The 26488-nt window shown below is 50.0% G+C and overlaps 2 protein-coding genes across 26 annotated transcripts in view; one reads left to right on the top strand and one right to left on the bottom strand.

Moving 5' to 3' along the window:
• Positions 1 to 20270, top strand: part of TMEM94 (transmembrane protein 94) — a 50392-nt gene extending 30122 nt beyond the window's left edge. For all 4 annotated transcript variants that reach the window (XM_086856792.1, XM_086856789.1, XM_086856790.1 and 1 more), the window contains 20 exons: positions 241 to 405; positions 624 to 833; positions 1025 to 1340; positions 2074 to 2247; positions 5516 to 5618; positions 6816 to 7033; positions 8225 to 8406; positions 8608 to 8746; positions 9370 to 9485; positions 10337 to 10436; positions 11891 to 11999; positions 12541 to 12730; positions 13247 to 13324; positions 13711 to 13796; positions 14246 to 14327; positions 14605 to 14759; positions 15021 to 15115; positions 16233 to 16326; positions 16565 to 16735; positions 17570 to 20270. In XM_086856792.1, coding sequence (XP_086712918.1) covers positions 241 to 405; positions 624 to 833; positions 1025 to 1340; positions 2074 to 2247; positions 5516 to 5618; positions 6816 to 7033; positions 8225 to 8406; positions 8608 to 8746; positions 9370 to 9485; positions 10337 to 10436; positions 11891 to 11999; positions 12541 to 12730; positions 13247 to 13324; positions 13711 to 13796; positions 14246 to 14327; positions 14605 to 14759; positions 15021 to 15115; positions 16233 to 16326; positions 16565 to 16735; positions 17570 to 17642 — 2856 coding nt within the window. In that variant the 3' untranslated portion in view covers positions 17643 to 20270. The remainder of the gene's footprint in view (positions 1 to 240; positions 406 to 623; positions 834 to 1024; positions 1341 to 2073; positions 2248 to 5515; positions 5619 to 6815; positions 7034 to 8224; positions 8407 to 8607; positions 8747 to 9369; positions 9486 to 10336; positions 10437 to 11890; positions 12000 to 12540; positions 12731 to 13246; positions 13325 to 13710; positions 13797 to 14245; positions 14328 to 14604; positions 14760 to 15020; positions 15116 to 16232; positions 16327 to 16564; positions 16736 to 17569) is intronic.
• Positions 20271 to 20917: 647 nt separating this feature from the next.
• The window catches only part of CASKIN2 (CASK interacting protein 2), a 76861-nt gene continuing 71290 nt past the window's right edge, over positions 20918 to 26488 (bottom strand). For all 22 annotated transcript variants that reach the window (XM_086856767.1, XM_086856772.1, XM_086856771.1 and 19 more), the window contains 3 exons: positions 24029 to 26167; positions 23597 to 23915; positions 20918 to 23380 (listed from right to left, as the gene is read on the bottom strand). In XM_086856767.1, coding sequence (XP_086712893.1) covers positions 23284 to 23380; positions 23597 to 23915; positions 24029 to 26167 — 2555 coding nt within the window. In that variant the 3' untranslated portion in view covers positions 20918 to 23283. The remainder of the gene's footprint in view (positions 23381 to 23596; positions 23916 to 24028; positions 26168 to 26488) is intronic.

The raw sequence follows: 26488 nt of genomic DNA, 5'->3' as shown, positions 1-26488 counted from the left end.
GTTTTGCAATATGCTGAAGTAAAATTAGTGTTAAACAACCCATAAATCTTGTTAAAGCAAGGAATTCTTGGATTTCTTGGAGTGTTATTAGGTGCAGTTTCTTAAGAGAGAAAGTTGAAAGGAGAGACTTGTCTGTCATGCCATGTGTTTATTAAAGTCATGATATTTACAACTGCACATGAACACTGAGATGTTTTCACTAAGATTTTTCTTTCTTTGGGGTGTTGTGGGATGTTCTAGGTGCTCTGCTGTGTAGACAAGCAGGGGATTCTTTCCTGGCCAAACCCCAGCCCAGAGACTGTTCTGTTCTTCAGTGGGAAGGTGGAACCACCTCATGACAGCCACGAAGACCTGACTGATGAGCTCTCCACACGGTCCTTCTGCCATCCTGAGATGGAAGATGAGGTGAGTGATTCTTAGTCCATAACATAATGTGTTGGCTTCAATCATAGTTTGACTGAAACACAATGTGATATTATAAAGGGGCCTTGTAGAGAAGTCCTGTAATTCTTTGCTTAAAGATGAAGAAGCAAGCGAGGATCCTTTTCTACAGAGTCCTGAAGCAGCAGTGCCTTGTGTTCAACTGCTGAATCACCACCCTTGGCTCTCTTGGTCTCTCACAGCCCCATGAAAGAGATGCTTTGCTCTCTGGCCCCCTGGCAGACACAGTGCACATGGCCAGTGAACAAGAGAGGAACAACTGGTCTGGTGATGCTCCAAAGGCTCCTGAAGCCTCTGCTCACCGGAAGCCGAACAGCAGAAGCAAACACCCCTCTGGATCCAACGTGAGCTTTAGCAAGGACACGGAGGGTGGAGAGGAGGAGCATACTCAGGTAAGACTTACCTGAGGGGCACACGAGTGACACACTTACCTGAGGGGCACACAAGTAGGTTTTTGTGGAGCTGTAACACAAACCCACAGAGTCCCTACTGTTGGGAAATTTAACTGGGAATTCCCTGCAGGATTCTAAGCTCAAGCCGTATTCACTGTAACCAACTACAATTTCTCTGCCTGTTGGACCAGGTTGTTGGGGACAGCGAGGTGTTGGCTTGTGAGGCTGAAGACTTTGTGTGTGACTACCACCTGGAGATGCTCAGCCTGTCCCAAGACCAGCAGAACCCTTCCTGCATCCAGTTTGATGACTCCAACTGGCACATGCACCTGAATTCCCTGAAGCCTCTGGGCCTGAACGTGCTGCTCAACCTGTGCAACGCCAGCGTGACTGAGCGGCTGTGCCGCTTCTCCGACCACCTCTGCAATATCGCCCTGCAGGAGACTCACAATGCTGTGCTGCCTGTCCATGTGCCCTGGGGCCTCTGTGAGCTTGCCAGGCTGATAGGTGAGGAGGAACTGGATGAACAGACAAGGAGAAATCAGAGCTGTCAATAGGCACTTAATCCTTAGAGAGCATGAGAATATTTCCCCAGTCCCATTTGCTGAGGAGGTGGAAATATAGAGCTGACTCTGTTGTTGTTTGGTTGCCAAAGGAGTTTATTAAAGAGATTTAGAGGCTTTTGGCAAGTTATGACATTGTCAGTGCTATCCAAGGAACAAATGTCATCAAGGATAGTGCCAGCCAGCTCTGGCTAAGCTTCATATTCTTCTGGTGTGAGTCTGCCAGTCTTATCAGGAGACAAAGAATACCTGCTAATGAACAGATATCTGGCCTGTCTTTACAGTAGGGCTTTGCAGGGAGCTTGGGGATAAATGATGTACCTCAGCTCATTTTACAGATGGGAAAATGGAAGTATAGGGGCAGTAAGAGGTTAGAGGTAACACCAGGATTAAAACCTGGAAACTTGAACTCACATCCATGCCTGTCCTGTGATGTCACAGTTACTCTCATCAGTGAACAAGAGCAGGAACACTGTAATTACTAATCTAATAATTTTGAGGATGTTTTTCATCCTAGATCTTAAGCCATATTTACATAGAAGCACAGTGAGCACCTACCAATTGCTGGGAAGGTGTCAGAATGGGCACAGGCAAAGTGGGTGGCACAGAATAAGAAGGAACTTTTCTTTTACATTGATTAGAGCCTGATTTTCCTCCTCTTTGTGTTCATATTTCAGGTTTCACACCAGGTGCTAAAGATCTTTTCAAGCAGGAGAACTATTTGGCTTTGTACCGCTTGCCAAGTGATGAAATGGTTAAGGAAACCATCCTGGGGAAGCTTTCATCCATCACCAAGAGGAGACCCCCCCTGAGCCACATGATTAACCTGTTTGTGAAGGACACCACTACCAGTAAGGCTGCCACTTTTTCTGGGCATCCACTTGGCACAGGGGAAACTGTTCCTCAGAGAGCCCAGAAAATGTAAGGCTGGAAGAGCCTGGAGTTCCTGTGGGGTGATGCCACCGCTCTGTCCATGGCCAGTGCAGATATGATTAACAAACCTCAGTGATCATCTGTGGTATACTGAGGGGGGGGAATTCTTCACAGCCTTGACTTGCTCCAGAATAATAAGTATCTTTTAAAAAATATTTTAGATAGCACATAGTAGATCTGTTTTCTGGGAGCAAACAGCATTGCAGAGCATGGTATGGGTTTACTGAGTTTTTAATAGACTTCATGATGGTAGTGAAACTAATACTGCACAGGGTTGAATATCACTCTGGGTTTTAGTTAATAATTCTCATCCTTTCTGATAAATCATAAACTAATATTTTTGTGAGTTGTCTAGTGTATTACATTACACACTCCTATATTGCATACTAATAAGAAATCACAAAACTTCCATGCAAACTCACAGTGACCATGAATATAGAACTGAAGCCATACAGACTTCTGTACTCTTTCTACTCCTTCCTATTCTCATAGGAATGGGCTGGGATGGAAAGGATGTACAGCCGGTCGAGGTCTTAAAGCACCTCAGAAAGATTTAACAGCTTGCCTGTCAGAGCTTTTAGTCTCTTTGTAATTCCTTAAATTGACTGAACTTGGCTCTCTAGAGTTGACATATGTTCAGTATTGAATCTGAAATATGATCATTGTGCTGGCCAGAGTTTTACCAGGTTAACTGTCTTCTCTCACCCACTTCTTCTTAAATTTTTATCTTCATCTGGGAAGGAGCTTTTTCATTTGTTCTGATTGCTGCTATCTTTCCCTTGTAAGTAGGAATTATTTTGATGCTGAGATTTTTAGTGTAGAGAAAAAACCTTTAATGTTGCCTCATTTCAACTCCTTATCCTCACTTTTAAACGGTTTAGGTTAGAGCCTAGAGCTCAGACAAATAGGTGTGACCTGGATTATGCTGTCTAGAGTAAATTCTTAGAGGAATTTTGCTGGTTGGGTTTAGTTAACCATTGGAGCACCTCTCACACAATAGTCTTGTCCCTTGAAATTTCCTAAAATGCTGCCATTTTAGAACCAGAAATACTGGATTGTGCAGATAACATTGAGTGAAGTCAAATGGCTCTGTTTATGCAGAAGTCAGACCAGATGATCATAATTTACCTCTCGCCACACATTATTTGTGAATAAATCTATGAATCCACCCACTCCCATGACATGCTGCAGTCAAAGCAAGATACATAAATTCTACAGCTATAGCAGAAAATAGGAGGCAGATTATCTGTGTGTTCCCTTACTATTCCATTGAAATACATGTCTCACCATCTGGCAGTGTTCATCCCAGATCCATAGTAACAGCATGGAAATGAGGTGCTCGCTGGCATCTTCCGCGGAGTAAAATGGCTTGATACCATCTCTGTCTTTCTCTGCTGGAACTGCACTGCTCCATTCCTTTTGATCTGTCCCATTGGTTCAGATGGAGCAGTTTGGTTCTTCCCAATGAGTCCCAGCAGCCATGAGTGGCTGATCATACCCCCTGACCTATTCATTTGTTTTTTCCCTTTTTGCTAGAGCAATCCTGGCCTGAGAGTTCATGATTTGGGAAAGGCTGAGCTCATTTTACTGTCAAGGACAGCTCAGTGAACTTCTTGCAGTTTATGGTGTCTGCAGTCACTGCCACTTTCTCCTTAGCAGGGCTGTGGTGTGGGATTCTGGTGGGAATGAATGGGAAATGGATTGCAGTTGCTGTCAGGCATGAACGTGGGTACATCTGTGCATGTGGTTATTGCAAGCTCTTGCTCTGTGTCCAGGACACAGGTTTTGCATGGATAAACATATTTTGTTCCCTCTTTCTGAGCCAGGACTATCTGACTTTAGGAGCAAGGTGGGAAGGATTAGGTGTTTATACAATAAAATTAAACAGAGCTGTGCACAAGTGCTCCTTTGTGTCCCTGAGACAGACTCCTTCTTTCACACACAGCTCTTATTCGTCTTGGAGGTTTGTTATGCTGATAAACTTGGCTTGTGATGACTATTTATAGCAAAAGCAGAGAGCTGCTATGTTTTGGAAAATCCTCCAGTATTCCTGAAGGTCCCTGCCTGGTTTGTGTTGAGGGGATATTCTTGGCTCTGGATTTCACCAGCCAGTCAGCAGTCAGCAACAATGCCTGCAAGAAGCCTTTGGGCTCATTTTTCATGGCAGTGGTGGGGTTTCTTTCGGTTTTTTTGTGGTTTTGGTTTTTGTTTTTTTCATTAGCTCAGCTTTGAAGCTGTTGGGGGCAAAGAGAGCAGCTGGAGGAGGGAAAGGAGACTTTACGTGCAGGAAATGTTAATGGGTCGATACAAATGAGAAGGAGCAGGAGGTGTGGAGTGGAGGCAGCCCCACATCCCTAAACTTGTGTCCTGTGACTGGGACCTGCATCAGGGATGTCACACACCTCTGAGAAAAACTTCTTAACACCTCTGACTACAAGAGGGAATAAGAGATTTTGAGTCTGTATTAAAAACTAAAACAGGGGGAGAAAGAAAAACAGGACAAGCTGTGGTGTCCATTGATTTTTCAGTTCTTCCCTAAGGACAACATGAGTTACTTTTTTAGAGTTTCTTATTGAACTTTTGAGTCTCTTGAACTTTTGACCCATCCTGATTTAACAGATTTTCAGGGTGAAAATGTGAAACAGGCTGTTATCTGGCAGGTCACACTGTCAAATTGTCTTCTGCTACTTGAATGAAAAGTATTCAAGAATAGCTCTTACCCTTTAGTTCCATGTCTGGCCTAAAAATGAATGCACTTTGCAGTGTAGGCAGACTTTGATCCCCGTAGGCTCATCACTGCTGCTTGTACTTTCATGACAAGAGGCACAAAGGAATTTCTCTTCTGCTCTGTGGGATTCAGGAGCAAGGCATTATCCCACCTTTACAGGAGCAGGATTGATACACAGGGTAAGGGGAGAATAGGAAGGGACTACATGGCTTACATTTTATCACTGCCTTGTTTGAACCCACAGTTAGACAAAGGGCAGTTGCAGGTGCATCATCAATCCTGAACAATTTCTTAACGGAGACTGAAGACTTTCAGCAGAGGAAAAGGGAGTATCTGGAATGCACCAAAGCATTTTGTGGGAACACTCATGTTTTAACAAACAAGGGAGCAGCTGGTGTGATATCCCCTTCCTGGGAGCTGTATGTGTGATACTGACTCATTGTTCTCCTACACTTCAGGCACTGAGCAGATGTTTTCTCATGGGACAGCTGACATCATCCTTGAGGCCTGCACTGACTTTTGGGATGGTACTGATATCTACCCCCTCTCTGGCTCTGACAGGTGGGCAGTTTTCTCATTTGGGGCATTCAGGAGCTGCAGGTGAAATGCAGAGGGAACCTGGTCACTCTGTTAAAATTCTTTTCGTGATGCTTGTTAAGCTTTTTAAGGGCTTCAAGTAGGTTATGAACATGAACCACCTCTACTTGTAATTAATTGTTATCATAGCAATGTAAGAGATTAGACAGCAACAAGCATTCAGTTAGACTGGAAGAGCAAGCCACTTCTTACTCCATCTATTGGGATATTGTCCTCTTCTAAGTGGATTCTGACTGTACTGTGTAGTAGGACTAAATTATAATCAGGTCATGCTGGTGGCAGCAAATTTTTTGTTGTTTTTCAAGAAAAATGTGTTGTCTTATATGAAATGTAAAATGATCAATTGTGCCTGAACCAGTCCACACAATGCATCACACCCTTGGACTCCTGCTGCAGTATCTGTCAGTTTGTGCTGTATTTTCATCTACAGGCTGAATTGCTGTTCCTGCTGGCACAGCAGACCAGTAATATTTAGTTTCACTGACTTTTCACATTGCTCTTCTAAATCTGCTTATCCTCAGGTGTGAAAAAACTGCCACTGATCCTTTTTGGAATATTGATCATGTTACAAGCAAATTAAAAAAAAAAAACAAACTATATCTGATGTGTAGTCTAATTTGTTACCTCTTGTGAATTCAGCTTAGAGAAGGAACTTTATTTCAGTGACTGAATATTGACTAAATACAGTTCCTGGGACCCAGATTCTGAAAGGGGACAGGAGAAAAGTCTGCTCCTGCAACTATCTCTGCCATAGATCCTCTTGTCAGAGTTGTCATTTCCCTCTTTGGTGTTTATCTCCCTACAGATAAATTATGTCTGATAAATTAAGCTTCTGCTGTCATGCAATAAATTTCCTTGGAGTCATCTGGCAGCCATATTAAGCATATTATATTAATAAGTGTATTTGAAGAGCTCTGTGTTCATACCCATCAATCTGATGAGCAAACAGAAACATTCACCACTGCCTCTGCTGGAATATATGTTCTTGTTGCCCTGCAGCTTGGAGAACGCAGAAACAGTAGGGAAAGGCTTCTTCAGACTTTCTAACCACTCTTTATGGAAGGCATTTCTCCAAATACATGGAACTACAGCATTTCTGTATTGTCAGAAACATGGCACATTTTTGCTAGCTTTGTCTGGTTTTTTCTCTCTTCCACGTAGGAAGAAGGTGCTGGATTTCTACCAGCGAGCCTGCCTGTCAGGATACTGCTCTGCCTTTGCATACAAGCCGATGCACTGTGCCTTGTCCTCCCAGCTCAATGGCAAGTGCATAGAGCTGGTGCAGGTGCCGGGGCAGAGCGCGATCTTCACGTGCTGTGACCTCCCTGGGACCACTCCCATCAAACAGAGCAGCCGGAGGAACAGCTGGAGCTCAGATGGTATGTGTGTCTGCAGTCCTGGCTGCAGCCAGGTCTGCTGCTGGCCCAGGGGCTGGATCTGATCAGTCTAGAGCTGTAAGAACATTGTTGTTCAGAGCAGCAGATGGGAACTTGGAAGGAAGAGCTTCTGAAGTAGATGCATTTTCAGAGGAAGTAATGATGTGGCAGCTGGTAGGGGTATTTCTAGCTAAGTTATTGAAGCTTACAGAGAAATTCTTCTTGTAGGAAGTCTGTTTTTAAAGCAGGCTATGGAGAGTCAAGACTCCTGGGTATTTCAGTACTTGGTTTGATATTTGTCTGATTTTATGGAAATCACATGTGATGGGCTTTTCAAAGGATTGAAATGTATAGTGCTATGCAACTGTTATTCCTTGATGGATTTTGTTGCTGTACTGAAGGAACTGATTCCCACTAGATGAACTGTACATCTCCTTCAGAACAGCAATGGAGACTAAGAAGCACATACCATTAACATAAATCCAGGAGGCTCTTTTGGAAAACCAGCCTTAACCTCTTTCTCTTGGTCTTCCATTCTGTAAAACGTGACAGATAGTGGGGTTTCCAACAGCTAGGAAGTTATAACTGTTTTCACAATACTTTTGAGTCCCACCTGTGGCAAGCCTTGCAACTGTGTGAAGTGTTTTATTATTTTCTTCTTCATGCTGTATCCAGCCCCCATTCACCACAGGCTGATGTGATGGTGAAGGAACCCTGTCAAAGAGCCTTTGCAGGCTTTTTGGAAGTGTTTGCAGGGAACATGATTCAGTTCCTTTGCATCAGCCCCTTGTGGTATGATGCCACTGTGCCTCAGCTAGACTCACCATGTTGTTTAGGCACAGTAGGATGTGTTTAAAATGTACATGTGAACATTATGCAGTACACATCCTTGACCTTTCTACCTAAATTCCTTGTGACTGATCCCTGCCTTCTGTTTTATCTTTTTCCTTGCTTGCTGTTTCCCACTTGTGTTCTTGGTCTCCTATGTGGGGATGTCCTGAAACCACTTCTGTGACTGGGTATGCTGGGACAAATGGATGTCTCTTCATCTTTCCTCCTGTGTTTGTGTTCCTGCACATTTCTGTGTCTGCTGTGTACTTGGGTATCACCTTGGTGGCCTCCCCACCACATGTCCTTTGTGTGATGTGGCCCCTCATGTCTCAATGTGATTGCGTGTTGTTTGCATGCCTGAAGAAGGGATTGGGGAAGTGATGGAGAAGGAAGACTGTATCCAGGCTCTGAGTGGACAGATCTTCATGGGAATGGTCTCATCTCAGTATCAGGCCCGCCTCGACATTGTCCGCCTCATTGATGGATTGGTCAATGCCTGCATTCGTTTTGTCTACTTCTCCCTGGAAGATGAGCTCAAAAGCAAGGTAAGCTGTCTTTGCTGACCCCCCTGACCTTGCATGGCCCCTGGTTGTCTGACTGGAGAGTTTAGCTCCAATGCAATCTAAGGTTAATCTCATTCAGCCCACTAATGAGTCCAGAAGTTACCTGTGCTCCCAGTATGGCATCAGTCTGCAGTGCTCTGGCCTGGGCAGCCACTCTAAAACCCTTTGTCTGCTCACCCACAGGTGTTTGCTGAGAAAATGGGTCTGGAGACTGGCTGGAATTGCCACATATCCTTAACACCCAATGGTGATGTGCCTGGCTCAGAGATCCCCCCCTCCAGCCCCAGCCATGCTGGCTCCCTGCACGATGACCTCCATCAGGGTGAGAACTGTGCCTTGCTCACTCTGAATGCCATGTGTTTCCTGGGGGGTTCTTTTAAAGCCATTCATGGGTTCCTGTGTCCACACCAGACACTTGATCTGTCCAAGCTTTGAGCACACAGCTGGATGGCCCTCAGGTGTGTGTGTGTGTGTAAGTGGCATCACTTTACATTTATAGCCTTTCTAGCCAGCCAGTACCAAGTTTTTGGAAACAGACACCCTTCTGTGCACCAGCTGCCATGAATTTATGTGCTCATGAGTGCTTGTGTTTCTTGCTGGGGCCCTAGTCAAGCCACTGAAGGTCCCTTGCCTGTGCATTACTCTTTTTTTCTTACTTCTGGTGGGATTTCTTTATTCTCTTCCTCTAGAACGACAGCAGAACAGATAAAGTATCATGTCTCAAAAGAGCAGAGACTAGGCTCATATATCTACCTCTGAACAGATTAGTAATCTAAAAATACTGCATTTTAGATGACTGAGTGGGAGATCTGAGTGTTGCTAACCCAGAAAATCAGGCTTCACGTTTCCTGGCTTCTGCAGTGCCACGTGCATGTTCCACGTGGGTGACACAGAGGTGGCAGAGGCAGGTTTGTGATTGTTGTTTATGCTGCTTCTCTGTTCCAGTTTCTCGAGATGATGTGGAGGGGCTTCTGCTGATGGAGGAGGAAGGGCACTCGGATCTCATCAGCTTTCAGCCAACAGACAGTGATATCCCCAGCTTCCTGGAGGACTGTAACAGGGTGAGGGCCCCTGTCCCTGTACACCTTCTACTGCTGTCATGGTCAGGAGTGTCACCTCATTACTCCCGAAGGAAATTCCTCATTGAAGGGGATTGGTTTATATTGGGACCCCTGATTTCCCTCACCCTCCTTCAGCTTGGTATCTAGAGCCTGGGATCCTCTCAGTTGCTTTCTTAGTTACTTTTGCTGAACAGCTCTTTGCTTTGGAGTTCAGGAGTGGAGGTTACCAAACACAGGGCAACCTTGAGAGCTGCATCTCAGTTCCTCTGGGTCCCATGGGCTGGGCAGGGAATGGGAACATCCCCACTTTCCATGCAGACAGAAGAAACACTCCTCCAACTGTGAGCCACAGACTGGTGCTGCCCTGTGGTCAGAGTGTGAGACAAGCCCTTCCTGCTTCATAAAGACCTCACATGCTCAGCAGACATTACAGGCATATCAGAGATACAGATTAAAAAAAAATCATTTAGGCCTGGTTTTAGAAGGTAAGACCCCTTCTTGCCTTGCTGCAGGTTGATGTGGCTGCAACTGAAATAGATTCAGTTGCTGGAAGACAGCAGATGTGTCTGACTAGATTCTTCACACAGGCAAAAAGTCCTTAGAAATCCTTGGGCACAGGTTTGTCACACTGACCTTACAAACTCTGAGGGCAGCTTGGGAGGTCAGTGTAAAACTTTGTCAGAAAACTTCTGACAGTGGCTTGGGAAAGCCAGTTCTATCTGCAGGAATGTGAATTTGTATCTGATCTCGAGGTTGCATTGTTCTAGGAGTCATCATTCTCATTTCAGCAATTCCCTCTGAAATGCCTCTCTCTCACACTCCCTGCTTAATCTGTCCTTTCTCTTTTTCAGGCCAAACTTCCCCGGGGGATCCACCAGGTGAGACCTCACCTGCAGAATATTGACAACGTGCCTTTGCTGGTGCCCCTGTTCACAGACTGCACCCCAGAGAGTAAGTGGCCTTTCCTACTCCTGTCCATGAATTCCTTTCCCAGCTCCTTGGTCTGGCTCATCCAAGTGTAGACATGGGTGAAGGGAAGGAGATACATTCCAGAAATCTAGAAGGACATATTGATATTAATTATCCTCTGTTGCTACCTGTGGGGAGCCAGGTGTTAACTGAATTTTCATGCAGCTGTTGCCCAGCTGCTGAATTGGGCTGAGAACCACTCCTTTCAATTTGCATTCATAAGAGACACAAAAGCAAACATACAAAATGTTACTGCCTTTCATTAAATAAGTGTTATCAGCGTACCAGGAGACTCTGATCTCTGCTCACAGCTCTTACATAACTCGGAAATCACTTCCCAGAAGAATTTTCCCCTGGCAGTTACTGTTAACACCTTCTGCTGCTTTACAGTTTTTGATTGCAGGAAACAGAAAGCACAAAATTTCTCTCTGTCTCTCTGAGGTATTACTTAAAGAAAGGGGCTGAGTGCTCAGCTGGAAAATACCTGCCAAGTCTCCAGTAAGTGTGGAGCGTAATTATGATTTGCCATTTTAGTACCTCTGGCCACAGTTTCCAGTGTGTCAATCACAGTCCAGTCTGCTTTCACACTTAGTGCCCAAATTTCCTCTCTCTCTTTGACAGAAGTGGCAGCTCCCCACATGACCCAACCCCTCACTGTGCTGCAGGTCTTTGTGCACCAGGCATTTAGTGAAGGTGTTTACAGGGGAATCTGCAGAGGGAAGTCTTGAGGTTTTTTTGCTTGGAGCATTCTAGAAAATCCATATATACACAGAGCACTGTATGGAGCTACAGAACTGAAATCAAATCAAACAGCTGCTTGGACATAGATCTATCTATCAAATGTATAAGATATTATATAATAATTATATTATTATATAATAATACCCTTATTGATAAAGGGTTGAGGTAGTGGTGGGTGGGAGTGCAGGAACAGGGACTGGCTCTGAGTATGGCTAAGTGTGGCACTGCTTTTGGAGTGGTTTGTTACATTCCCTCCCTTCCTTTAGACTTGAAACAACACTGATGATGTGCTGCTGAGCAGAGTTTGAAACACTGTATTTTCAGTTTGAATTATTTAGGTTTATTTCATTTCTTCTGTTTTCTAACAAGACCATTTGATGCTTAAGCTGTTTTAATCACCCAGGCTATGCCTACAGCTCTGGTCTGACAGAGGTGTGCTGGAGATGCACACCTGGGTCATAGTTCTGTGAACCACAGATCAATTCCTGCAGTGACAGGTATATAGAGCACCTGGTCTGCAGTTAATTAATTATCTAACTGTGTGTTTTGGCTGTGGATCTCAATGTACACAAGTGCATTTGTACACAAGGGGCAGTTTTAATCTGCTTGTTATCCAGATTAGAAAGGGTGTGAAACACTGTATTTTTGTGTGCATAATGACATAACACACTATTGCTCCTTCTGTCCCTCTGCAGCCATGTGTGAGATGATCAAGATCATGCAGGAGTACGGGGAGGTGACCTGCTGTCTGGGAAGCTCTGCCAACCTTCGGAACAGTTGTCTCTTCCTGCAGAGCGATATCAGGTGGGGCAAGGTCTATTCCTCCTCCAGCTGCCTTTGCATTATCCATGATCCTACCAAGTACCCAGCCGTGGGTCACACCACACCCAGGGATTGTGCAGGGAGGTGCTCACAACTGCTCTGTCCATTTTTAGCTGCATTTGTCTTCAAGAGGGAGATTTGTGGGGATAGGATGGGGATGTCTAAGGCCCTTGATACACAGATGTATTTCTGTGTCTGAAAGGAAGACACTCTCTTGCACGCTGGAATGTTGTGCCCCAACTACCATTACAGATGCTTCCCACTGGGTGAAAGAGTGGAGGTACCCCATGGATCAGCCAATTTGTTGACCTTGTGCCACAAACCCAAATATGTTCATTATTTCTCTGTGAATAAGTGGAAGTCCAGGGAGATTGATCCTAATTTCATGTTATAGCTCAGGCTTCTCTACCTGAGCAAGTTATACAGAGCATGACACAGCACAGTGTCCCAAGCTGGATTGCAGTGAGACAGTTTCCTTTCTGGGATGAGGCCTTTCATCAACACCTCTGTGTTGTCCTTGCAGTATAGCCCTAGACCCTCTCTACCCATCCCGCTGCTCCTGGGAGACCTTTGGCTATGCCACCAGCACCACCCTGACCAATGGCTCTGAGGAGCTCACCCCACTGCAGCTCTCAGGGCAGCTCAACAGCCTGCCCTGCTCCATGTCCTTCCGCCAAGAAGAGAGCACCAGCATCATCAGGCTCATAGAGCAGGTGAGCCAAGCAATCCCCTCTCCCCAGTGGAAGAAGCAGAGCCAGGAGCTCACACGAGCATTCTGCTTGAGGTGCCCACAATGTTGCCAGCAGGAGCTTTGCCTGTGTCTCCTGACCTTTGTCCTGGAAGCACAAGAGGGGCCTGGCCCTCCTGGTCCAAGGTGTAGGGAATGGTTTGGAAATGGTGCCATGGGGCAACAGAACGTGAATATTGTTCATCTGGATGGAGTAAACTCTTGCAGAGATCCCTAGCCAGATAACACTGCAGTGTTAAGGAGAAGTGTAACTCCAAAAAAGCCAGGAGTTTAAACAAACTTACCCCTTGGCTAAATCCTGCCTTTCCTTCAGAACCTCTCCATGTAGGCAAGAGACCTTCCCTTTTTGCTTTCAGTGTGCCCAGATCCTCTCCCCTCCCACTTCCCCTGCCAGGTTACATGCTCTGCCCCTGCCTGCCATAACTGCTCTTGGCTGGCAGCTGCTCCCAGCAGGGCTCTGAGGGCTTGTGCTTCCTTCCAGGCCAGGCATGCGACGTATGGGATCCGCAAGTGTTTCCTCTTCCTGCTGCAGTGCCAGCTGACCTTGGTTGTCATTCAGGTGAGTCCTGGCCTGGCTGGAGACAGCATTTAGCTCAGAGGACAGGAGGGCTCGCATGGATATGGGTGGCTGCAGTGGGGCAGCCTCAAGAGAGGAATGTGGCCTTCGGTCAGATTTACACAGTGTGCTTGGGGAAGTTACAGATGGAGACTTTGTGATCTCAGCCTGCGCTGCCCCTTCTCCCTGATCCTCATACATTTACTTTCAAACCCGTTTTCCCTGGAGAAAAGCATCTCCTGCAGCTCCTGCCACAGGAACATATGAAGGGGCTGTGCAGTGGCAGCCCAGTTACCAGCTCATCCCAGCATTTCGGGGGAAGACAGCAGCATTTTGGGTAACAAGTCTGTCCTAGCTCATGCTCTTCACTCTGGGTTGTTTCTGTCCAGTTCCTCTCCTGCCTGGTGCAGCTGCCCCCCATCCTCAGTACCACAGACATCGTGTGGCTCTCCTGTTTCTGCTACCCACTGCTCAGGTGAGTCTGTCAGGGTGGAATCTCCTTCTACTCTCCACAGGATGCACAGCCTCACTGTGTCCATGCTATAAGAAAGCTGATGTCACCCACAGCATGCTAAGAAGGCTGCAAGGATTATTCCAAGTACCTGCTTTGACAGGGTGCTTGGGAACAGTGACAGGAGCATTTGTGTGCTGCTGTATTTACTCCTGCCTTGTGTGATGGAAAGTCTGAGGTGTCAGGTGGAGGCCAAGGTACCACAGGTGGTATTTTCCTCACTCATACATTTGGAGGTCACTTTTCTCTCTGTCTGCACCTGTCATGAATAACACCTTTTATGGCATATGTAAAGATAAGTGCCAGTGCTTCAGGCAGTCTGAGTAGGTTATTTGGGTTCAAATGTTAGATAAAAGCACAATAACTCTGGTGCCTGATCACATTACTGAGACACTTAACTTACCTTTCTCCAGTATCTCGCTCCTGGGCAAGCCTCCCCACAGCTCCATCATGACCATGGCAACAGGAAAAAACTTGACTTCCATTCCCAAGAAGGTAGGTGGCCCCTCAGATTTAAATTGTCCACACATTTATCTCTCAGTTTTGTCCCAGTGTTGATGCATAGCTGAGGCTCTGTGCCTTCCTAGTGTGCTCAGTAAATTGATCCATGGCAGGAGCCAGGGAGGGAATCTTGCATGCCCAGAGGGCAGATCCTCAGTGCAGTCTCTCATCTGTACTACAGCTTGTCTTTTGCAGCCACTGATGGTCCATGGGGAGGAGGTTGTACCAGTGACATGCCCATGTCATCCTCCTTCCTTTCCCTTATTCACAGACTCAGCACTACTTCCTGCTCTGCTTCCTGCTGAAATTCAGCCTGACCATCTGCTCCTGCCTCATCTGCTTCGGGTTCACTCTGCATGAGTCCTGCAAAGGGGTGAACACCACCAGCCTCAACCTCACAGCCTGCTCCTCCATCATGCTGCACAGGTGAGGAATTGGGCCTGGCACACACATCCCTACTGCTCCTGGACTGATTCCACTCCTCTAACAAGCTTCAGCCTCTTCCATGAGCCACCAGGGCTGTAGCCTTGACAGCTGCATCTTTGCCCACTGTCACCTCCTGGTACCAGGACAGCCTGAGCTCACACACAGATCCCTCAGCTGTTAAAGGAGGACATGGCTCTGGTGGGAACAGGTCAGACAGTTAAGTGCCCACTGTTGACTTTCCTGTGTCCTCTCATTCACTAGCAATGCTTATGGTGCTCCTGACTGGTTTGGGACGTTTTCCAATGCTCTCCTGGTAGCCCAGAAGCTCACAGCTGGCCTGATTGTTTTACACACAGGTAAGTCCCTGTTCCCAGAACTCTATTCCCTGCTCTGGGGGAAAATGTGCATTCTCTGTCTCTTTCTTTGCCCCCTATGCCCAAGCACAAACTCCCTGATAAAAGCAGACACTGCAATGGCCTCACAGCACAGGCACAACTCCCCCTTTCTCACTAAACAGTGTCCTGGCAGATTAAAGACAATACCCTCAGAACTGATTCTGCTTCCTACCAGCCTGGTGAAGTGCTGGTTCTGACCAGTCTCATCAGATGAGCCAAATCTCATTTACCTTCTTGAAAGTTAGTAGCAGCACCTGTACCTCTCCAAAAATATTCCCTGCTTCAAAAGTGTTTATATCCCTGCTGCTATTCTGTGAAGTACCCCATTGCCCTCCCACAAAGGGCACTGGCATAGCTGTGACTCTTTGAGAGCTGGAAGCCTTTTTAAACCCCCTAGAGGGGTGTGGAGCCAGCTCCTGGCTGACCCTCATCACTTGCACCCGTTGCCTGGCAGAGTGGGTCCAGCTGCTCCCTGACAATGCGAAAGCGTCTCAGCTCCCTGTCCTTTTTGTCCCATGGTGCAGGGCAGAGCACTGTGTCTTGAGATGTGTCCAGTCCAACAAAAATGTTTCCTGATTTGATGTCCAGCTTTGGAGAGAATGGGCTGCAGTAGCTGGAGTCCCTCAGACCACCAAGGCAAGGCTGGGGTGCTCTGCCAGGCAGCTGTTTGGGAGAGCCTGAGTGAAAGCCGGGCAGATGCTCAGTCCTGTACAGGCAGCCCTGGGTCTCTGGCTGAATCTCTCTCTGGGCAGGAGCTTTCATCTGTTGCAGCCCTGGAACAAGGGCACACCCACCCCTGTCCCATTCCCCAGACCTGGGCCTTTGCCTGCTCTGTTTTAGCTCCCGGGCTGTGAACCAACCTCACAGTGAATAATTGTGTGCAGTACAACCACTGCACTGCCCCACCTGCATTCCAGGGACTTGGAATTGCGGTGAGGAGCCTGGTCTGAAAGAGCCTTGAATGGTAGGCTGGTTCCAGGGACATGAACCCCAGATCCCTTAGGAGTAACAGGTGTTGATGTACCTTGTAAAGTGCTGTATCTGTGTGTGATGCTCAATAATCCCCTTTTCCCTGCAGTGTTCATATCCATCACCCACGTCCATCGCACCAAGCCCCTGTGGAAGAAGAGCCCCCTCTCTAACCGTTGGTGGACGCTCACTGTGGCTGTTGTGTGAGTACCCCCAGGCCCTGGGGAGGTCCAGGATGCTGGAGCAAGGAGGGCCCCAGACCTGGTCCAGCCCCAGTTTGCTGGTGCTGAGGAGAATCAAGTACATAGCAATTGATCTCCACTGCTGAACTGGTGAAGGGTCTTTATTGTGAGCATTTCATCTGGGCCTGAATCCTGATCTGCAGATCCTGGGAAATTTATCAAGTCTGCTGAGATTTGCTGTGTCTGTTTTTAATCTTAGAGTGCTGGGGCAAGTGGCACAGACTGTGCTGGACCTGAAACTCTGGGAAAACCTCAACTCTTCTTTGACCTTTAACCATGTCTCCATCTCTCCGGTCTCATGGCTCCTGGGTTTTCTTTCCTTGGTCCTTGTGGTTATCATCAATGAGATTGTCAAGCTGCATGAAATCAGGTATGGGGGTTGTAGGGAGGATGGGGAGAAAGGGCTGAAGCTTCCCTCCAGCATGGCCTTGAGCTGTACAAAATAATGATGCCCAGGGAACAGGCTGGGGAACAGAAAGGAAAAGCTGATTGCATTGTGTGAATCACCTGGCTATTGTGTGCAGGCCTACGTTCCACCTCCCAGAGAGGAAGCACAGGGGAGGAAGGAGGGTCAGAGAAGGGCAGTGGCAGTGATTGGGAGCAGGAAGGGAGAACAAAATTTCTTTATCTCGAACCAAAGGGAAGGAGACAGTCAAGGTCTATGCAACACCAGTATGGAATTGGGGAGGGCTGTTCTCTCCATCTTGTCCCAAGAGGGCAGAGGCATTGAATCAGGAGAGGAAATGTGCCTTCACACAGGGCCTGGGCTGTGGGACTCGTTTTCACAGGAAGTGGCTGAAGCCAAGAGTGAGTAGCAGGCAAAGTCACTGGCTGTTCTTCCCAGCACAGGGAGCAGCCAGAGCTGGGAGTCAACGCTAATGAACATTAATTCAGGAAATGGGCTGGGGAGGAAAAGCAGCAGGGATTACAGGGAACCCTAATGGGGATAGAGACATCATCTCTGTTCCTGTGAAAGGTTTCTGAACCTTTCTGTGCTGTGTCTGGTGTCCCTGGAGATGGGATTTAGCTGGTTGGGGTAGGATGGAGACCGTGGGCTGCTCTCTGGATTTGATTTCCCTCCCAGGCTACCACAGGGCCCAGGCCGGGGGCTTCCCTGTTTCTTGGGGCTAGCAGCTCAGGAATGGCAGTGGGGCAGTCTTACCTTTCACCCCTCTGCATATCAACTCTCTTTCTTCTTTTCCAGGGTCCGTGTCCGTTACCAAAAGAGGCAGAAGTTGCAGTTTGAAACCAAGCTGGGAATGAATTCACCATTTTAAAAGCACCCAAGCTCAAGTTCCCTGGAGCCAGGGCCAAACAGCCACTGGGAGAGTGGCTGCACCAAAGGCTCGGGGAGTTTTCTGTCACACATGCAAACCAGACAGCCTTCTGGCAAAATTACATCTGCACCTTCCCAGGGCCCCAGGCAGGGATCCCTCCACAGGTATTCAGCCCCTTCCCAGGCTGCCAGGTACCCTCACAGGAACCTGCAAGCTCTGGTGCTTGTTCAGGCTGCTCTTTATTTATTTATTACTAGAGGTATTTGTTAGTATCATGGTGATGCTAAAACGAAGCGGCTCCTTTTCTCTTTGTGAGCAGATGGGTTTCCTGGGCCTGGCAGGAGAATCTGGGACCAGTAGGGCTGCTGAAGAAGGAGATCTCTATTGAAACCAGTTTTGGTTTTCCATCTCTGCCTGCTCTCCGTGTGTGCGTGCCTGTGCATGCCCTCCCCACCTCCCTGCCCTGTGTCCTGCGGCAAAGGAGCCATCCCTCTTGCAGTCCCAAGAGTGCTGGGAGCTCACATTCCCGAGGGGACAGTAAGAAAGGTCTCTGGACAGCTGAGCTAGGCCAGCCCTGCCCTCTAGTGTCGTTGTCACATCCATGTGCTGGCTGTGTCAGAAGAGGGATGAGACAGGGCTTTGGGAAAAGCTGCCTGTGATCCTCTGGTGCAGAGGGAGGGCAGCTCTGCCTGCCTGCAGGGAGCCAGCATGGCTCAGCTTCCTGCAGCCTTGTTGAACCAGCTTTTGTCTTCTTTAACAACCCCCAGAGAGGTTTTATAGCTCTTCTCCTTTTTGTGATCCAAACTGCTGTTCTGCTTCAGTAATGTGCCTGCTTGAGAACACCACAGCTCGAGATAAAGCCTGAGCCCTGACTATCCCGCCCTAGAGAGAGGGGATGTCTTTCCAGGCAGGATATCTGCAACTTGCAGTTGTGACTAATACAGAGCTGGTCAATGGCTTCTTTCCCAATCCCAGGATTGTGCTGCCTCCAGTTCTTGCTCCCCAAGGCACAGGGAACTCCCCCCCAATCATGTCTATCTGTGGTAGTGCTGGGAAGTCTCTCCCCTCTGTGCTAATGCCTTCACACAGAACCACAGAATGGTTTGGGTTGGAAGGGGCCTTAAAGCTTATCTTGTTCCACCCCCTGCCATGGGCACCCTGCCATGGGCAGGGATACCTTCCTCTATCCCAGGGTGCTCCAAACCCTGTCCAACTTCCAGGGCTGAAATTCCAGGGATGAGGCAGCCACAACCTCCCTGGGCAACATCTGCTCAGTGTTCTTCTGCAGGACCTCTCCCCTGAGGGCTGCAGCAAACCATGATCTGTCCCAGTGCAATGCACAAGCTCCTGAGCTCTGACCAGACCCCATTTGTACTGGGAGCACTGGTCCTGTTGTGGGCTGACAGCCAAGGGCCACATAGGAGCACACAGGCTTGGCTACCAGAATATTTGCAGCTCATGGAGATGTTGACTCTAAAGCTGGTAAATCCTGGCCCTGTTTTTGGTCCCAACATTAACACTACAGTATTTGGCTGTTACCTCCTCTTTGGTACCAGAGATTAACAAGTGGCAGCTGGTCCCTCCTGGCAGGCAGGGAGCTGGCTGGAGCCCCCAAGCTCTGCCCTGCTGCTCCACCTTGTCTTCCTCACTTTTCAGCATAACCAGAGAGCACAGACACAGCTGAGTGTCTCTAAGCAATACCCTCACCCTGCTGTGGAGCTGGCAGACGTGCAGAGCTGTCCCCAACCCCTGAGCTCTGGGGACACACTGAGGATGCTGGAGGGGGGCAGCTGGGGGTGTTCCATGCCCTGGACTCAGTTCCTCAGGTGGGGGGATGTGGAGATCCCATGCTGTCAGGATTGCATGGATTAGGGAGCCAGAAGCTCCCTGGGGAAGCACAGGGCTCCTCCCCTGCACCACGACAGACAGGCTGGACTGTGCCCTCGCTCTTGGGCACCTGCAGGGAGAACAAGCTGCACCTTTCTCAGCCTCAGTTCACTAAATGCCACCTCCAGATTTGTGACACCTGGCCCCTGAGAAATCAGCTTTCCTTCCTGGTGCCAGGGTCAGGTCACAGGTGGGATAGCATCTCCTCCATGGCTGAGCTGAGCTGCAGAGACAGCAGAGAGCTGCTCACTGCTGTCCCAGCTTTCCCCCCACCCAGACCTTGGCTCTTGCCCTGTGCCATGAACTGTTGTAGGTGTTAAAAGGCAGCAGATTCCAGGGCTTCCTGCTGACCACACCTTCCTCTGGAGGAGGCACCATCAAGGTTTCCTCCTCTGGTTGATCACAAATGTTTATTTTCCTGCATCCTCCTTCCCCAGCTAGACTTGGAGGGAGCTAAAGTGTATGAATGGAGCCTTTAGGATGGTCTTACCAGTGCCACCCTTCCCTCAGCCATTGAAGTGTCTGAGGGTCAGAGTGCACGGCTTCAGAAGGAAATTTCCTACATCAAGATGTTTTTAAATGCTGTATATTTTATATTAAATTTTTTGGGATGTATGTAAAAATATTTCATTTGTATTAAAACTTGTAAATTGTATAAAAAAGAAAAAAAAAAAGAAACAGACCCAGACCCACAAGCATCCAGTATATGAATGGCAATAAATGATTGTCTTGGATAACACACCCAAGAGTTGGGAACAAGTTTGCATCTAGCAAAGGAAGGAGGTAAAAATGTCTGTGGCTGCTGGGGTCACAGGGTGTGATTTTCCTGTTGTAGGGACACAGCCTGAGAGCTTGACGCTCCTGGGATCCAGTTCTGGCCTTTTTCCCAGTTTCTGCTCAGCTTTGGGCAAATCTGTCCATCTCTGAAAGCTTCTTCCTCCAGAGTAGGTTTGCTTACCTGGTGGTTTCCTGCTTCAGTCAAGGCTGGTGGCACGGTTTGAATCCTTCTGGTTGGGTGAAAGGTTGGGATGAGCTGGAAGAGGCACTGGGAGCACTGGAGACAAGCAGTGGTGGGATAAGGAGGCCTGGGCTACTTGTCCTGAGCAAAGCAGGGACTGGGGTGACAGCAGCCACACTAAACAGGCAGGAGGAAGGAGGAATGCTCTGCCTGGCACATGGGGACAGTGGAGGTGGCACATGGACAGAGCTGGGCACTGGGACACTAGTGCTGTCACCAGAGACTCAACATTAACCTCACTGAAGGTGACTGGGACTCACAAGGGGAGATTACCAGGAACCCTGGAGCACTAAAGCTGATCCTCAATGGACTTCAAGCAGTAGGAGACAAGCTAGTGCCATTTGACACAAAGGACACAACTAGGCAAAACTATCAAAAGGGTAAAATATGCCCCACTGTTTAATAGAATTTAGTCTTAATGGATGTTAGTGGAAAACAAAACACATGATTAACACAAACAGAGCAGATGGTTTAAAATCTGTTGTCAGTCTGGTGATTACATGGGCTATTTTTTTCCCTCACTGTCTCGCTGCACAGAGCAGGTGCAGCTGGGGTCAGTTATTCCCAATTGCAGTGTACATAACTTACACACCATACAGTAGCTTCAAAATAGAGATCTAGAGCTCAAAAAATAGGCATTCTTCTGCAAAATCAAATGTTTAGTTCCCTTATTGACAGAGAGAGCAGCATTGTGCTGCCCTCAGGTGGCTCAGACATCGGCAGCTCCACCCCAGTGTCCTCTTATCCCTGACCCAAGACTCGCAGTTCTGGTTAGTAAATATATAGAATAAATCACATTTAAAATATATACATTGGCCTTTAAAAAAAAAACATTTACAGTTTATCAACATTGGAAAAAAAAAATAACTGGGCTTGTCCCAGGTTGACTCATGAGAGTAAAAAAATCAGTTTTAAAAGGTTTCTGTGAACCTCTTTATAAAGTGCCACTGGTTGTAGCTATTTGAAAACATCATGTCCATGACGTGGCACTCAGACACAGGCAGTGGATACACTCAGTGTGGGACAGAAATCAGAGCCAGGGAAGAAGTGTCTTACCTGCCTCACACTGACCTCAAGTCCCGGACAATGATGGAATTTTAGTTTTTTTCAGGGCCTTTTGTCTTTGCTTTTCAGCCCAGAAACCAGGCAGGCACATCTTGCCTGCCCAGCCCATGGCATAGCTGCCCTCAGGAGCAGAGACCCTCAGGAATGTTCAGGTGGACTTTGCTCCCCTTCCCATACAACAGCACAGGGGGCTGCAAACCAGCCCAATCCAGCTGCAAACTCCCAAGAGGATTGGGAAGCAACTGCCTTCTCAGCCACCTTCTCCCTCTCCAGTTTGGTTTTACATTGGTGAATTTTTAAATTTTTTTTTTTAAAAAAAAAGGGAAATATGTGGAATTTTCTTTCCCTTTGTTTGGAATTTTTGTAGCAAATGGCACTTCAGCACAATCTTCAGTTCCCTTCTGGTGCTCCGATGCTTTCATTTGCTTGGCATGCCGAACGCCAGCCAAGTTCGGGGCTCTTGGACATATTTAGCCATGCACTGCTGAGCAGATCCTGCGAGAGAAAGCTGTCTCGGGGCGCTGCAGAGAGCTCTCCCCGCCGTTCCCCGCTGCAGCCACGGGCTGTGGCCGCATCCAGCGCGGGAGCTGCTCCCGAGCCCAATTCCCGGTGCATCCAGGGTCAGCTCCCCCGCCGGGCTGCGGGGAAGGATCGCGTCTCTAACGCTGCTACTGTTGAACAATGCTCACGGCCCGCTTTGTGCCAGCAGCTCACTGCAGGGAGGGGCACCGGGAAATGGGATTTTTCTCCCAAAAAAAGGGGGTAAGGGAGAGGAGAAAAAAAATTTAAAAGCATGAATGATGCTGCTGCTGCACTCTGGAAGGAGCAGGGTGGGGGTTTGCATAGGCACGATGTTGGCAGAGGGCAAACTCCATTGAGCAGCATGATCCAGACGGACTGGCCCAAATTCCCAGGTTTTTGGCACTGCCATCACCATCCTCATCACTCTGGGAAGGGGCAGGAAGGCTCCCATGTCCGGCAGGGCTGTGGCAGAGCATCCGCTGCTCTGCAGGCTGTGCCAGCCCCATCTCCAGGGGTCTGCAGGTCCCACTGGAGGGATTTCGATCCACTTGGATTTCACGCTGCCCAATGCTGACGCGTTTGGAAAAGCGGCAAATAAAGCAGAAAGGTTTCTTCTCGCTCTGCAAGCTGCCAAATTGCAACAAGCCCTGTCTTCTTTTAGCTGCTGTCAGGCCTGGCCGGGGCTGCGGCTGCACAGTGAATCGCCAGCTCGGTGGCGGCTGCCCGGGGAGGTCTCTCCTGTGACACATTGTTGGCAGGGGATAAATAATAAGAGGCAGGATTCGACAATGCAGTGGGGAAAGAGAAGGGTCCCTTGTGGAGGCTCCTCAGCTCTGTGCAAGGGAGCAAGGGCTTCTCTGTGGCCTCCAGGACTGCATGTGCAGCCCCTCTGGGCTCTCCTCCTGCAGCCAGTCTGGTGGGAAATGCATGACCCCCTCAGAAACCGGCCCAAGGCCTCGCTGTCACATGTGACACAGAGCCAGGGGTGGCCAAGGAGGGCAGCTTTGTTCCCAGCCACAGTGCAAAGTGTGGGGAGGGAGGCGGCTGGAGGGACCTGCAGGCACTGCTCGGTGCCAGATCCGCTCTTCCCCCATCACGAGAGGCACTGGTGGAGCAGCCGGAGGCGGGGAGGGAAGGAGGGAGCAAGCCTCAGTCCAGCATTGCATCCAGCTGGTCGGCCAGGTCGTCAAACATGTTGCTGATGTCCTCCAAGATGTTCTTGGCCGAGTGCACGGTCCCAGGGTGGCTGGGGAGGAAAGGGAGAGAGTCAAAGCACCGCTCCAAGGCTGCAGGTGCTGATGGGGAAGTTTGGCCAGCAGCAGGAGCTCAGCACAGAGCTGGGCTTGAGCATATGTGACCTGTGTAGTGCAGGCATGACGTGCCCATGCAGAGCCCTTCTCCTGCCCTCCCTGGTACCTTCCCAACCCCATCTCGAGGGGCCCAGCCCCAGCATTTCCCTCACCTCTCCGCCTCCTCCACTGTGATCTTCTTCTCGGCCGCCTGCAGCGTGGCAGCCAGGCTGGAGTTGGTCTGCTCCAGCCGCTGCTGGGCCAGGGTGGCCCCTGGGGCAGCTGCCAAAGGCTTTGTTGTCACCTTGCTGCTCGTTTCCAGCATCAGCGAGCCAGGGCTGGGCAGGGACCCGATCACATCAGGCACCACCTCGGTGGTTGCCCAGGGAGCAACAGTGTGGCGGGACGGCTGCAGCACCTGCTGGTAGATGGTCTTGGGTCCAGAGAAGACGAGCTTGGTGGATGCCACAGAGGTGTGCTTGGCAGGGACATCTGCAAAGGAAGGTGCCTTATGGTAGGTGGTGTCACAGGTGTTCCTCACCTCCCACACCAACACAGAGGGAGCCCCACCACCACCTTGGAGAAGGCTCCACAAACCCCCATACCTGGAGTGGGTGTCCTCACCACAGCCGTGCCAACCAGCTCTGTGGGGCTGGGGGCTTTAGTGGGGCTTGGGGCCTTCTTCATCCCTTTTTCCAGCGACAAGATGCTTTTCTCTATCTCAGCAATCCTGAACTCCACGCTGTCATCGTCAAAGGCATCCCCGGCCAGCGTGGGCCGTGGTGCCGGTGCCTGGGCAGGGGGACCCGCGATGCTCACCGCTTGGGCCTGGGCATACTGGGGTGTGGAGGTGCCCCCCACCTCCGCCTGCCCTGCCATGCTGAACGCCTTCAGCACCGCCTGCAGCGGCTCCCGCTCCCTGAAGCGCGGCCGGCGCTTCACCGTGTCCGATTCAGTGAGGTTGAACTCCAGCACAGGCGGCTCCTTGATCACAGCAGGGGCTGCTGGCTCCTTCCCAGTGGAGCCCTGGGGCTCTGCCTGCTGGGAACCAAGCTCCGTGTCCGGCACAGCCGTGTCAGCCTTGGAATGCCCGCTGGGCTTTGGCCGCTGTTTGATGGTTAAATTGCCTTCTTCTGCAAAGGGGATGCACTCACTGGAGCTGTTCTGGGATGAAGAGGAGACCCCTGCCTTGGTCTCCTCATCTGTGTCTGAGCAGGCGTCCTCCTGCTCACCCTGTGCAGCCACCTCTGTCATAGGAGCGCTGGGCTCACTTACTGTCCGTCTCCGTGGTTTGCCACTCTCAAAGGGGTCCCTGCTGCCATCAGAAAGTGTGGCACTGCTGGCATCACCACCATCGCGGGACCCCTCACCCACATCCGCCCGGGGGAGACAGTCCTGAGTCAGGTGCAGCGGTTTTGGGGCCAGGAGGGGCTTGGATGGACCTGGTGTTCCTTGCAGTGCAGCTGCCAGGCTCTTCACTGTCCTGCCACGGCTGGCATCACTGGGGGTGGCACCCGTGTCAGCCACATCCTGAGGGGCTGTGGGCTGCCGCTCCGGGCTGGGGGGCCGCTCGCCATCTGCCTCAGCAGCGAGGGCACTGGACACGGAGCTGAGGCGCTTGGGAGGTGGCGGCGGAGGGCCCTTGCGCTTGGCCCGGATGGCAAAGGACTGGCTGCGGGTCACCTTGGCATCCGTCTGCAGACAGGCCCGTGGCATCTGGCTGCGGCCAGGCCGCCGTGTCAGCGTGGCGTAGGAGCCCAGGGTGCTGCTGGGGACCCCCTCCTCCTCCTCATGCTCCCCATCTGACAGCGCATAGCGGTTCAGGCTGTGCGAGCGCTTCTTGTGTTTCAAGCCTTCGCCCCCGTTGTGCTGCTCCCCGGCCTTGGGGGCTGTGGTGGGTGGCTCCGTGGGGCCACACTGGCTGTGCAGGTAGGAGAAGCCTTTTTGGGCTGATGTCTGCAGGCTGCTCTTCTGTCCAGGGGAGATGGAGGGGTATGGGTGTGCCAGGGCCTTGGGCTGCTCTGCCCCCAGCATGGATGGGGCCGTTGAGGATTTCAGGGAGACGTGTGGGTACATGAAGACGTAGGGGGCTGTTCCCTTGCTGGGAGTCTGGGGAGGAGTACAGGAAGTGACTGCTGGAGTCCCGGCTGCTTTCTGAGCCACAGGCCAGGTGTACTGATCCGTGCCTTCAGGCAGGTTCCTCTCCTTGAGAGGGCTGCCCGCGCCGCCGCCGTTGGCAAAGCCATTCAGCCCCTCAGGGGACACGAGCTTTCCATAGGGCTCAGGGCTGGGCCGGCCCGGCAGGCTGGCCGGGCTCTCCTTGCTGCGGGGGGGAGCACAGGACTGCCCACTGCTGCTGCTGCTCTCGCCACTGCCCAGGCTGTCCTGCGAGGGGCTGGAGAGGCGCCTGGACAGCACATTGTCCTGCGAGTGCCCTGAGCCTCGCGACCGCACCCCGATGCTCTCCTGGCTCCGTGACATTCCCTGGCTGCTCTTGATGCCGAGTGTGTCGTGGCAGCTGTTGGACATGGCTGTCTGGAGCTCGTAGCTGAGCTCACTGTCCTGGAAGGTTGTCATTTTGGGCGTGTGTGGGGACTGACACTCCCCGTTCTCCAGTGACTCAATGGTGACAATGTCCAGGGAACCGGGGACTTTGCGTCTTGCCAGAGTTGCTTCTGCTTGGTTGAGGCTTTTGCGGAGGTCTCTGAGCTTCTTGACAGCCAACATGATCTTCTTCTGGTGGCCTGCAGGAAGGAAAGGGACATTGGGTCAGCTCCAGCCCCCAAAGCCTTTTTCCAGGCCAAGAAGAGCAGTAGTTATGTCACTCACTGGGGCAATGGCCTTAGGGTTTTCTAAACCCTGCTGATGGGAGGAGACAAACTACTGCTGGCATCTACCTAGCTGGGCCCAGCTCCAGCTGGCCAAGGAGGGTTCTTAGGGACAGCCAGGAACTGCCCTTTCTGGGTGCTCAGGACATGCCTGCACCTCCCAGCCTGAGGGAGAATGGGGTGTGGGGACCTGGGTTGGAAACTTGGCTGCCCTGGGCCACCCCAGCATGGCAGGAG

Source organism: Cyanistes caeruleus, chromosome 19, assembly GCF_971803275.1.
Source record: "Cyanistes caeruleus chromosome 19, bCyaCae1.hap1.1, whole genome shotgun sequence".
In the NCBI taxonomy this organism is placed as follows: domain Eukaryota; kingdom Metazoa; phylum Chordata; class Aves; order Passeriformes; family Paridae; genus Cyanistes; species Cyanistes caeruleus.
This window is presented reverse-complemented; position numbering and strand designations above follow the sequence as displayed.